The 12,890-nt window shown below is 35.4% G+C and overlaps 1 protein-coding gene across 1 annotated transcript; it reads right to left on the bottom strand.

Moving 5' to 3' along the window:
* Nucleotides 1–3,596: 3,596 nt before the first annotated feature.
* LOC110789214 (uncharacterized) lies at nucleotides 3,597–12,708 on the bottom strand. Its single transcript, XM_021993860.2, has 8 exons — nucleotides 11,992–12,708; nucleotides 10,658–10,858; nucleotides 10,464–10,559; nucleotides 10,291–10,395; nucleotides 8,363–8,503; nucleotides 5,731–5,868; nucleotides 4,599–4,811; nucleotides 3,597–4,019 (listed from the first exon to the last, which is right to left on the bottom strand). Exons 1-8 carry the CDS (start codon nucleotides 12,496–12,498, stop codon nucleotides 3,714–3,716), a joined length of 1,707 nt encoding a protein of 568 aa, XP_021849552.1. The 5' UTR covers nucleotides 12,499–12,708; the 3' UTR covers nucleotides 3,597–3,713.
* Nucleotides 12,709–12,890: the final 182 nt, after the last annotated feature.

The raw sequence follows: 12,890 nt of genomic DNA, 5'->3' as shown, positions 1-12,890 counted from the left end.
GAGCTCACTGAGTTACCACCCGGCAAGAAGGCTATTGGTAACAAGTGGATATATAAAACCAAATGCAATTCTGATGGTTCTGTCGAAAGAAACAAAGCTAGGTTGGTCATCTTGGGTTGTAGACAAAGGCCTGGAATTGACTTCGATCAAACTTTTGCCCCTGTTGCAAAAATGATAACTGTTAGGTCCATCCTAGCCGTTGCTGCAATGCAAGGTTGGATCACTTGTCAAATGGATGTTAAAAATGCCTTCCTACATGGAGACTTAGTTGAAGATGTTTACATGAAATTGCCTAAGGGTTATGTGGGACCAGGTTTGCCCGTGCGTGAAGAAGAGGGGGAGAAACCTGACAATTGGGTTTGCAAATTGAACAAGTCCTTGTATGGTCTTAAGCAAGCCCCTAGGCAATGGTTTGCCAAATTGACAGAGGCATTAAAATCATTTGGCTACGTCCAATCTAGAGCTGACTACTCTCTGTTCACAAAACAATCAGGGAGCTGCTTTGTGGCTATCCTCATTTATGTTGATGACTTGTTGATCACTGGCAACAATCAACAGGAAATTGATAACTTAAAATCCTTGTTGTCAAAACGGTTCAAGATGAAGGATCTAGGCAAACTCAGGTACTTTCTTGGTCTAGAAATAGAACACTCAAAGTCTGGAATTTTTATTTCTCAACAAAAGTATGCTCGTGATGTGATCGCTGAGTTTGGTATGACAAAGGCAAGACCATTGCAATCACCCATGGACAGTCATGTGAAGCTCACACCCACCTTGGGAGATCCACTTCCAAATGCAGAAAATTATCAACGATTGGTAGGTAAATTGTTGTACTTAACCATCACAAGACCTGATATAAATTTTTCTGTTCAAGTTCTAGCTCAGTTTATGCAATCACCCACTACTTCTCATCTACAAGCTGCATATAGAGTATTGAGGTATTTGTTGAGCTCTCCTGGGAAAGGCATACTCTTGGCAAGTGAGTCAACGGCGGTCTTAACTGCCTACTGTGATAGTGATTGGGCAGGTTGCCCGGTCACAAGGAAGTCAACCACGGGATATTGCATCCTATTAGGAGACTCGCCAATATCATGGAAAGCCAAGAAACAACAGGTGGTAGCAAGGTCTTCTGCTGAGGCCGAATACAGAGCAATGGCTCTTACAATTTGTGAAGTTACTTGGCTGACTTCTTTGTTGAAAGATCTAGGTCTCAAGAATATTAACTCTGCCATCTTGAAGTGTGACAATAAGGCAGCCATTTCCATTGCCACAAATCCGGTACTTCATGAGAAAACCAAGCATGTGGAGATAGATCAACACTTTGTGAGAGACAAGGTGCAAAGTGGTGAAATAGTTCCTGCATATGTGAGCACCTCAGAACAATTGGCTGACATACTAACCAAAATCCTCCCTGTTGCACAACATGACTATCTTCTGTCCAAGCTTGGAGTTACCGAGATGCACCCCAAGCTTGAGGGGGAGTGATGAGAGGGAGCTGCTTTGTTTAATTACCCATTTTACTAGTTTGTTATTTTCCTTTATTGTGCACTGTGATGCACCTGATTATCCCCTAGTCCTTAGTACTATGAGCTGTCTTACTTTTGTCTTGTAGTGCCTTCTCTCATTTGCTGTCAAGCTATATGTAGAGGATGATGTATTTGGTGAACAGTGAATCAATGAGAATGAGTGCAATAATTGATTCAATTGCTTAACTAATTAATTCATTTGCTTAACTAAATGGTTTCGGTGCTTAACTAATTAGTTCAAGTACTTAACTAATTAGTTCAAGTACTTAACTAATTGGTTTCATTGCTTAACTTATATGATACCAAGGTGGTCTTTTGTGTAAGACCGCCTTATAGAAAAATTTGTATTACGTTTATTTTATACGCGTTTTAACGACTAATAAATATGCATTGAGATTACTCTATTTTTTATTTAAATAAGGCAAATTACGTTTATTTATAATGTTTTTACTTTTATCAAAATTCTGATATTGGAAAAATGAGAAAAAATTAATGTCTTAATGGAAAAGTGTGAGAGATTAAATCATCCAATAAATTTAATTGGTTAAATAATAATTGGACATAAATTTTGATACTCCTAAAATATTAAAGCATATATGTGATAATATAAAAAAAAATGTAAAAAAGAAAGGAAAACGTAAAGAAAACAAAAAATAGGGAGAGAGTAACATGCAAGGAAATTACTGAAAACAATGATTTGTTACACACCTAGGGGCTAAGGGGTGTCGTACCAATTTTTTTAAAAATAAACAGTTGGGGAAATTTTGGTGGATGATTTAAGAATTTTGTAGGTTAAATATAATTAATACTCCCTCAATTTTTAAATGATTGTCCCTTTATCATTTTTACAATAATTTAAAGGGAGAAAAAAAATATATTGTACATTTTTCTTTTCAAAATAATTGTATCGTTTTTAATTTGACGTTTGCCAATGTAAAAACTTTGACCATCAAAATTTATAATGACGTATCACTAAAATTATAAAAGGCAAACACAATAAAAGTTACATTATAAAATTTAATTTAATTTTATTAGTAGAAAATAATGATCAAAATAAGATAAGTGAATAGTATCAAAACTAAAAACAGTAAACGAGGTAGTATGTTTTATTTGTATTATTATTATTTGTATTATTATTTTATATATAATTTACGTAGTATTAGTTACTATTAATTTATTATAAATTATATTATTTATCATTTATCATTTATTATTATTGTTTAGTATTAATTACGGATTATTGATTATTTATTATTTATTATTTATGTACTACGTATTATTTAGTTATTAATTATTAATAATTAATAATTATTAGTAATTAATTAATTATTAATTATTACGGAGTATTTTTTTTTTATTTATTACTCCGTATTTATTATTGGTTATTTATTATGTATTGATAATTATGTATTATTTATTATTTATTTTTTATTATTTAGTTCAGTTAAGTTCATTAAGTTAAGTTAAATTCAATTACGTTAAGTTCAGTTCAAGAACATATAGTTCATTTCAAAAGAACAGGGTCAGTACATTGTATATTGTTTCTAAAAAAAATGTTCTCTAGCTAATTACTCTATTTTCTTTCTGAAAATAACACAATATTGATATTAATTTTTAATTTCCAAATCACACCAAAAAAAAAAATTATAAAAAGAGGCTGGGTTAGTATAGTACTCCGTAAAGCGTTAGCTGGAAATGTCAGTTAGTTAGCGGGGGGGGGGGGGGGGGGGGGGGGTAAAATTGTAGCCCCAGAAAACATGAAAAAGCAGGTGAAAGAGAGAACACGTGTGAGAAGATATCCGAAGAGTTAAAATGAGATTTGGCAATTTGCTTATGATTTTCAATTTTGGCAGCAAAGTTTATACAAAAACTATCATCTACTCTAACAAAACAAACCCAGATTTGCAGGGCATGCAAAAATAAAAAATAAAAAAACTACAAGTGTAGTTTTATGGGAGTTAGTAGTGGTACTATTCATTTTAACTCAAGTACCCGTATCATATAATACAGTATGAGTTGTCCAAGTAACATATAGAGAGTAAGGCTGTATGAACTTCATCCCTCTTCAAATTCACACAAACAAAAGAATAAGTAACTTATACATTTAATTGCCAAAGGATTTAGCATGTATGTATGTATACACGATTTTCAGGAGTAGTCCACTTCCACTAATCACTATACATACATTTACCATAAACCAGAAGAGAAGGGAGCCATTGAACCCCCACCGCATAATAACATTCCTCCTGACTCTATTCTGCTCCTAAAAGCTAACCGGTCTAGCAATAGTTTCTCGGCTACTTCACGATTGTAGTCTTCCATGTTTCTATGACTTGTTTTAACGATATCACAATCCCTGGTTTCTTCTTCACTGTCCTTGGAGACACTTTTGACGTAGTTTCTTATGTCTTCCTCGAGTGAAATCGAACCAGGTTTTTTCACTACACTTCTTTTTTGTGGTGAACCCTCGTTAGATTGCATACATGGAGTTCTCTGCATTTTATCCAACAAACGGAAATTCTAAATTAATCATAAATACAAAAGTTACTCATTCAAATATGTATTGTCTGAGGACTAATCTAATGCCATGCTATAACATCATCTAAATCTTCCACCCGTTTCAGATAAGTTATTGCCCAACTATCAGGAATTATTTGAGGTTAACTAGCTGATATTACAACAAGCTATCAATTACTATCTAGCATGCACAAAGATTGCAATACCATTAGCATTGCTTCATTCAGTATAAACTGATAAATAATTGAGGCATTTTTTAACAAATTTATGTGCAACTTAGCCTCAAATATCCTATATGGTAATGCAACTCCACTTCCCAACATGATTTTTCCTTCTTAATTCAGTACCCACTCATTCCCAAAATTTTAAGCAGTAAAACTAGTCATACTCGTAATTATTACGCATGATCTTGTCCATGACCCATTGCAAAGATATGTACTACAAAAACACAACAAAAAAGGAGCAAGGGAGAAACCGGTCTAGTACTTCGTAGATTACAGAGTAAATTATTAAAGGAAAATCAAATAAAAATGGCAAAGATTGACAGAAACAGACCTCGGTCTCAAAAGAGAAGATATCACTAAACCTGCTTGGAACTCCTGTTAAACCTACTCTTTCTCCGCTTGGTCCATCAACAATGCTGACCGGTAGATCCTCTAGAGATGAAAAGTCAGACTCGTCAAATGTTGATATTGATACACATTCATCAAAAAAAGCCAATGCTTCTTCTTCAAGGTGCCTAGACATTTTCTTCCTTTCAAAACTAGCCTGCACATATGCTAAACTCCATCAGATTAATTCCAAAAGAACACCAACTTCAGCTTGCAGGATCAAGGAAGAAGATACGTAAGCCATTGAAATTTTCACACTCTCAAAATTGAATTCAGAGTAGCGGTATTAGAAGCAGTGAGGTAAAATAGTCATCAATAAACAGTGCAATAACAATTCTTATAAACAATCTCAACCACTTCACAGCAGCTTTCAGATACAAGAAAATACTCAAACGAACTTATCAACCCAATGGCAGTTGAGTAAATGAGACTACTCAATCGCCAATAAAAATCACCAATAGCATACGTCATTTATTCTAATCAATGCGGAGTGGATTAGACTCTTAGCCTAGTTCTCTTCACATATTTCAGAAACTTATTACTTATTCTTAATAGAATCATATCTACCAGAAAAAAATAATTAGACCTAACCATACCAGATCCTCTTATTTTCATTTGGTTAATGCTAAATATCTTCAATTCCGTTAACAAAAATTACAGAGTATCCCAATTAGGTAATTTGGAAATTGGAATACACATTAAATGAATCGAACAAGACTTTACTTGATACTTTATTTTCTGATAGCATTCGACCGTACATATATAGCTCAAAGTTCACTAAAATCAGGAGACAGGACCAAACCAGGAAAAAGTAAAACACTTAATACAGACCAAAAAAATCAGATCAAAACACATTTAACTTCAAGTGATGAGAACATAGCCTTACGGGAGATTGAAGAGAAATTCACACCTCGTGGGTAATACTATAAGTCTACAAGACTGATGAAGTTCACCATGACTAAGATACAGAACAATCAAATGATATGGACATCTTCTAACACATTACTGTACAGTGTACACACGGCCTAGGTGCCCTTACTACCCAGTAACATTAAATAGGGATATTAGAGTATCACCTTTCTTACTGCACGAGTTTTTAGCACGACAGGAGTCTTTGGCTCTGGAACAGTATCGTTGAGAATCTTACTTAATTCAATCTCGCGATGCTCTTCAACAGCTAATTCCGCTCGAAGTTTCCTGGTGCGTTCTTCACACTACAAGCAAAAAAGATATTCAACAACACATTTGCATCAGGACAGAAAAACAGCAATGACATCACGGAGATAAACCTATCATGCCACGATATGAGCCATTAGCAAAACTGCAATGACATCACGGAGATAAACCTTTCATGACACAATATGAGCCATTTTCATACCAAACATATCATGGGAATATATAAGGACAAAGAGGTGGACCACAAATTATTGTCGTCAATCAAAAGAAAACTAGTGGATTGGTTTTGTTACACCAGAATATGTTAAAAAGTTGCCCAAAAGTCATAAGATATACAGGAGGGGCAAAAAAGCTTGGTATAAAGAAATCCCAAAGCAAAGCTGGACTCATGCAGAAAACATTTGTTTGATTTGAAAAGAGATTCAAAAGAATCTACCAGACATATTGTTATTTCCCTCCCTAGTCAGTCGCGATAAAGATAGAGCACAATGTAAGAAAAATGCTTGAAACACCAGATAATAATTTTTACTTTACTTTCTTTTTTTCCCTTTTAAATTATATCTGAGAAAAGGTAAACCTCCAGACATCAAGGAGAAAGAAGCCTTTGGCCAAAGCCACAAGATCTCTCTATTGAACACAGAAACTAAATTGTAATGGGTAAGAAGCTATATTCCATGTTCGACCGAAGATCAACTTCGGGAGCCCAAACAAGCTAAATTCTAAAGAGAAACAAGTGGTCATCTATCTTGAAGAAACTTTATCCTTGAACAAGTTTATAACCAAACAATTCCAGCAACCATCAAGACAAGCAGGCAATATGGAATAAAGGATACTAACATGACAAGATAATCTATAATCTTTAGAAACCCCAAGTACCATGCTGGCTTGCCAGCTTCCAGGGTCGTTCCTGACGTTTTGGTGGCCTATGGGAAAACCATAAAATGGGGCCCACGCTTTGAAATGGTTTGAGAATAAATAAAAAATTTCTTATAAACGTGCTATTCTTTTTATTGAAAAAATGTTCCATAAATCATCGGATTTTTACTTTCTAGACTTAACACCACTCTATATCTAATAAAACTAGGAAAGAAATTTTAACTCTATTAGGCTTAAACACTTTCCACCATGTGTCGTTAAGCATGAATTATACTACAAAATTTTAAACAATAATTATCAAATTTACATAGACAAACAACACTAAGTGTATAACAACAGGACATCTCCAAATCTAAAAGTTGGGTGAAAGAAAATTGTTGTAAGCATAATGAAAATTAAATTGAAACGACAATGTAGTTGAGGATCGTCCAAAAAAATCTTTTGTAAATGGTTAATTAAGAAAAATACAATAAATGTGAAAGAAAGAAATTATGAAAAAAATTGGTGTATAACAATGGGACATTTCCAATTCTAGTAGTTGGATGAAATAAAATTTAAATTGAAACGACAATGATGTAGTCCAAAAGTTTTTGTAAATGGGTAACTAAAAAAACTACAAAAAAAAAAGTGAAAGAAAGAAATTATAAAAAAAATAGACATTTGTTGGGAATCAATCCCGAACCCTTGCACTAATGTTGCTAACAAAAACCACTACAACAACTTTGCTGATAATGCATCTAATTGCACCAGAAATACTATATAGCTTATTCACACTGGTTTGACTGAATATTTGGGCCTTTTTCCTGGGCCAGGGAGACAGCCCCTTATGCCCTTGCCCAGGGACGGGCCTGCCAGCTTCCTAACACATCCCTCTCCTAATAGTTTGGAAATAGATTGCAGATGGAGATAAAGAAAGGAAAATGAACACAAAAGGAGAATAAAATACGGACAAGACATTTGGCTCCACAGAAATGCCATAACTTTTAGAAGTCAGGTTTGTAGTGTTGAGTCTGTTGTAAAATCTTCTTTTTAGAGTTTCTTGTAGATGGTCTGACAGCTAGAGGAGTCTGACCATTGGTTTGACTGAATATTGGGCCTTTTCCCTGGGCCAGGGCTACCGCTCACTTGCTAACACACCCCTCTCTTTATAGTTTGGAAATAGACATCAGGATATAAAGAAAGGAAAATGAACACAAAAGGAGAATAAAATAAAAACAGGACATTTGGCTCCATAGAAATGCCATTTTTAGAAGTCAGGTTAGAGTCTGTTGTAAAAGATTCTTTTTAGAATTTCTTGTATCATGTAGGGCTTTTGTTTAGTTTCGTTTGTGTTTTCTGTGGCTTTCCTGCTGTCCTTTGATTTCCTCTTCAACCCTTCCTAGAAGGTGGAAAGGTGGAAATCTGTTGTGGTGAGTTGGATTGTGGTCGTTTTTGTGCTGGTGGGCTACCATAAATGCCTATTCTTGGTTTTCAATATTATTAATTTTTGATTGCCAAAAAAAAGGTTACAAACAAGACTTGTAGGCCCGTAGCAGCTGCTAGACAATCAAAGCTATAAGCTCTATCTTCTGTACAAACAACCAATTATTTTGTCAGCCAATCTAAAGGCAATGAGACAAAGATCAGTTCCCAACGGACGTATGAAAGATGAATTACCTCTTCCAGCTCCCTTGCAAATTCCTCTCTGAACTCTTCTACTAGTTCAACTACATCAGGATTTTCCAGTTCAGGAGTGTCATTTGAGATAATGCTGCTATGAATAGTATGATTACCATCAGAATTACTCCTTAGCCTGACCTGCAAAAATATTTAGTAGTTTAGCAGGAGGCAGGTGCATGATTGTTGCAAGGCTGCAGACAGAAAGTAACAAAATTGCTTGGCAACAAGATTGCTCGTGAAATTCACATTTACAAGATTATCATATAGTCTTAGTTCGCATCTCAAATTTATATTCTCTCTGAAAGGAAGATTTGCATCTTATTACATGAGCATTCAGAAGAAGAGAGAACCAATTGATGGCCAGAAAATAGTCTCCTGTGGCCAATTTTATTTTTTGCAACATAATATTAACTGCTAGTTCTGTTATACCAACATGATTCATCAAAAAGATTAAACTTTCATGGAGACCAGGTGCATTTGCCAGTAAGCCCTGCAGAATAGACACTTTCTTTGTGTACTCTTCAGTGACTAATGGATCGTTTGTCCATCTTTCACCCATTAGAATGTTAAATGTGGCTCAGCGGCTTCCCATGTCAACTAGGTCTTCCATCACCTTATTTCTTTGACTTTCTTAGTTTGATGTCATATTACATACAGATTTTCTTAGTTTGATGTCATATTAAATCCCAGAAAGAGTGTTGTTAGAAACATTCTGGAAATGAGCAGCACCGAGGTACTATATGAGCTGAGTCCAAGTCCTACTCCAAGTCCAAGTCCAAGTCCAAGTCCAAGCAGCAATTAAAAAGGGGGTGGAAGCAAAATACAATTCCCTCTGTTGTAATTTCATTGTACAACTATCGTTGCACATATTTCATGGTAAAACTAATACTTCCACCGTCTACCATAAAACTTCCTGTTTCTCACAAAACGTTCGTCACCCCACTACTCCATATTTCTTATTCTAGGCGGGCCCGCATAAAAATTACTCTTTTCAATCTTCTTACCTCCCCACTTTCTATCACCTACCCTAAAAAAATTAAACTGTACCAATTACCTACCTTTTTCACCTTCAATCAACAGAACTCCGCTGCAATTTCTGTTTTAAAAGCTTGTGCCCTGGAGAAATGGAAAGTCTAAAGGCGGGTGGAGGGAGTAGTGAATTAATTAACTGAATATATACGAGACAAATGGTGGCATTTGTGGTAATAATCCGAAAAGATATTGAAGTGTTTTCTGAACATATATTATATAGCATTCCCTCTGACCCCAAAAACTTGTGAATTCACCTTTCCAAGAAACTTTAACAAAATAGATACTACAACAAGTCGACAACTATGTAGTCTGTACATTACAAAAACTCAAAAAGAACTAGGTAGTTGATTGTGAGAGTTGAGAATAGTCGGATAGACTAGGAAAGAGTCAAAAAAGGGTCGCACAAAGAGTACATTAGATTGTTGGTATAATTCTTTGTTATTCTTGGTAATACATATCTTTAATTGCCAAAAAAGAGCACATTAGATTGCTGGTCTAATTCTAGATAAAGAGAGAATCTCTCTGATAATTTTTAAATGGAAATATTGACATATTACCTAAACAGAAATAGCACTCTGCTCACCTACCACCAAAAAAATTATGGCCAGCAGTACAAGTCAAGCCTGCCTCGTTATTTGATATTCTGTACTACCTTGCAATTTCCCATTTCGATACACACATTGCATAACAGTTCAAATTCCAGGTAACTTTCTGGAAGAGTACAGCTGACTTCAGATTGTTCAGAAACTATTTTTAGGGAATGTTAGTAATGTGTTTAAACTCAGCTAATCATTAAAAACGTGAAGGGTTTTGAGTCAAAGTATCTTCTGCGGAAAAAGTAAAAGAAAAAGAGAAAGAACAATAAGCATTCAATCTAGAGACAGAATACTCACATGTTTTAAGTCATTTTGCATGTCCGAGAAAGCCCGTCTAACTTCTGTACGAACAGTTTCTAGAATTCTACCAGTTGTGCCATTGTTGTCAATTAATGGAGTTATCTAGAATCAAATGAGGCCAAGGTTTAGGGTCCCATAATCAACTGTGAAATAAAGAACAAGGAACCAACCTTCTCCACTGAAACTGGTTTGATAGTCTTCTCTTCAGCTTCTGAGATGGAACTTGTTGATATTCCATCATCCCAATGTGGTATTCGTGAACCAGACTATTCAAAAGAAACAAACACAGGAGATTATTGAAAATCATCCTTCACTTGAACAAAAAAATAATGAAACAAAAGACAATATGTATCAAACAAAGTACCAGATTAATGATAGAAACGTCTGAAGTTTCTGTGGTAGGATGCTGACTTGACCATGTATTCCGGCCTTTCAGCATTTCAGATATATCGGAGGCACTTCTAAGCAGATATTTCTTTTTGTCAAGCAAAGCACGATTTGCATTTGAACTGATCTTACTTTTGCTTCTAGAATTTAATGCTTCACTTGCCTGCTCCTGTTCACTCTGAAGAGATAAACAAAATACAAAATTATGCACTCAAAATTCAAAGAGAGGAATCAAATTAAGGCATCTACTCTAGCAACATTAGATGACATATGAAACTCTAAGAATGGTGTAAAAGCCCAAATGAAAAATATTATCAAGTGGATAACAGGAGAAGCAAAAAGGTAACAAAATTATTAGATTATTTTCTTTGCATAGTTCAGTTCCACATTCAAATCCCAAAGACATACAAGCACAAGCTACATACAAAATCTACCTCTTCGCACCAAAAAAAGAACATATAAAATCTACCTCTGCACCAGAAGAAAAAGAAAAAGTGACATACAGAGATACAAGGCCGTTTGGTAAAGGAAAAAAAAGGTCATATACTCGTATTAGTCGTATATCTATCATGTTTTGACTTTTGCAACACTTTGCACTATCTATCACATTGGTTTGGAACAAGAACCTTATGGGCCACAGCTTATATACGGACACATCCAGATTTTATCTAAGTGGAGAGAAGAACTGCAAGAAAAAAGTGATCTGTGAAAGCCATAAATTCTCAAAATCTGTTAATCAAGGACCAAGTATTCCTCCACTTAACTCCAGAAGGAAATTAGAAAGATCTATATGAATTATTGCGTCCTGATCAGTTTCCATAAGAAGGTGCAAAACATTTCAAGAAATCAAGCTTCATAGTTCATACAATCATACAGTTGCTGAATGCTTTCAATCCAACTTGACAATGTTACAATCCACGCATAAAATCATCTTCTTCAAACATCAGGCATCAACCATTGAACACATTAGCTACAAGCTTCTCATAATTCATGAGCGATACACCTAAAATTGAATATTCTAAACTGGCACCAACACTAAGGTTCCTGAAACCATCTATTTTTCTTCTGTCAACTTCCTTCCCTCAAGTGCCTGATTAGAACAACCCCTCAACACTTAAATACTAACATTTGACATACCAACTCGGTAAAGGCAAAATCTTACCGTCTACATTACATAGATTTCCTACAATCCAGCACTGGTCTACGACATCAAATTCATCTACATATACAAAAACATCCGAATATACCACTAGTACAAACATTCTCAATATTAAAATAAAACAAACAGAAATAAAATGGGAGTCACCAAACCTCAGAATTCCCATAGTGCCATCCAGCCGGCGACCGACCCCGGCGTCCTGTATCAACTATTGACAAGCTCCGCCCCAAAATTTTCCGCCCTCCACCACGACCACTACCAGAAAACTTTGTCTCACCGTCAGAATTCCGGGAAGCAGACCGTCCCCTTGTACTCTCCCACCCACCACCATCAAAACCACCCTTTAAATTATCAACCCCAACCATTTTGGGGATCCCAAAATCCGACAACTTAACCTCGTCAAAATCTTCATCGGAATTAGGTGACCCATCAATCGAAAAGAGAGGATTGTCCCTTTTGTTCTGGAATTCCGAGGTTGTATCCAACTGAGACCTCGAATATGCGCTCACACTTCTCGATCTTCGAGGAAGAGATTTCTGGGTCGTATTATGTGGCTTTCTTGATTGCGGCTGCAATGGCTGCTTATTTGTTGAAGTTGTAGAGGTTGAAGATGAAGTGCTGGGTTTTCTGGAGGAAGATTTGAATGATGAAGTTGCCATTTTCGGATTGGAATTCGTTAGAAGCGCAAATATACAAGTTTTTGTATATACAATTTTGAAGATTCAAGAATTTGTGTGGGAATTTTGTGGGGTTAAATTAATGGTGATGGGAGATGAGATGGTGATTGGGCGTAATTGCTTAAAATGGTGATAATTTTCCATTGTTTTGTTGCCTTATTTTGGCTCCAAAATTGGTGCTTTCCTGATGTGCCAAGGTCAACCTTTTACACTGTACTACTCCGGCTCCGTATACTAGACTCATACTCCGTACGAATGATGGACCAAAGTAAGGTTATTTTAAAGGATTTTTTTTTGTCAAAAATGACTTTTTATAAGCATTTTTTTGCGAGAAAGGATATTTTATGTCAAAATTGGTGAGATGGGACCAAAAA

The sequence above is a fragment of the Spinacia oleracea genome, chromosome 4 (assembly GCF_020520425.1).
Source record: "Spinacia oleracea cultivar Varoflay chromosome 4, BTI_SOV_V1, whole genome shotgun sequence".
Taxonomy (NCBI): domain Eukaryota; kingdom Viridiplantae; phylum Streptophyta; class Magnoliopsida; order Caryophyllales; family Amaranthaceae; genus Spinacia; species Spinacia oleracea.
This window is presented reverse-complemented; position numbering and strand designations above follow the sequence as displayed.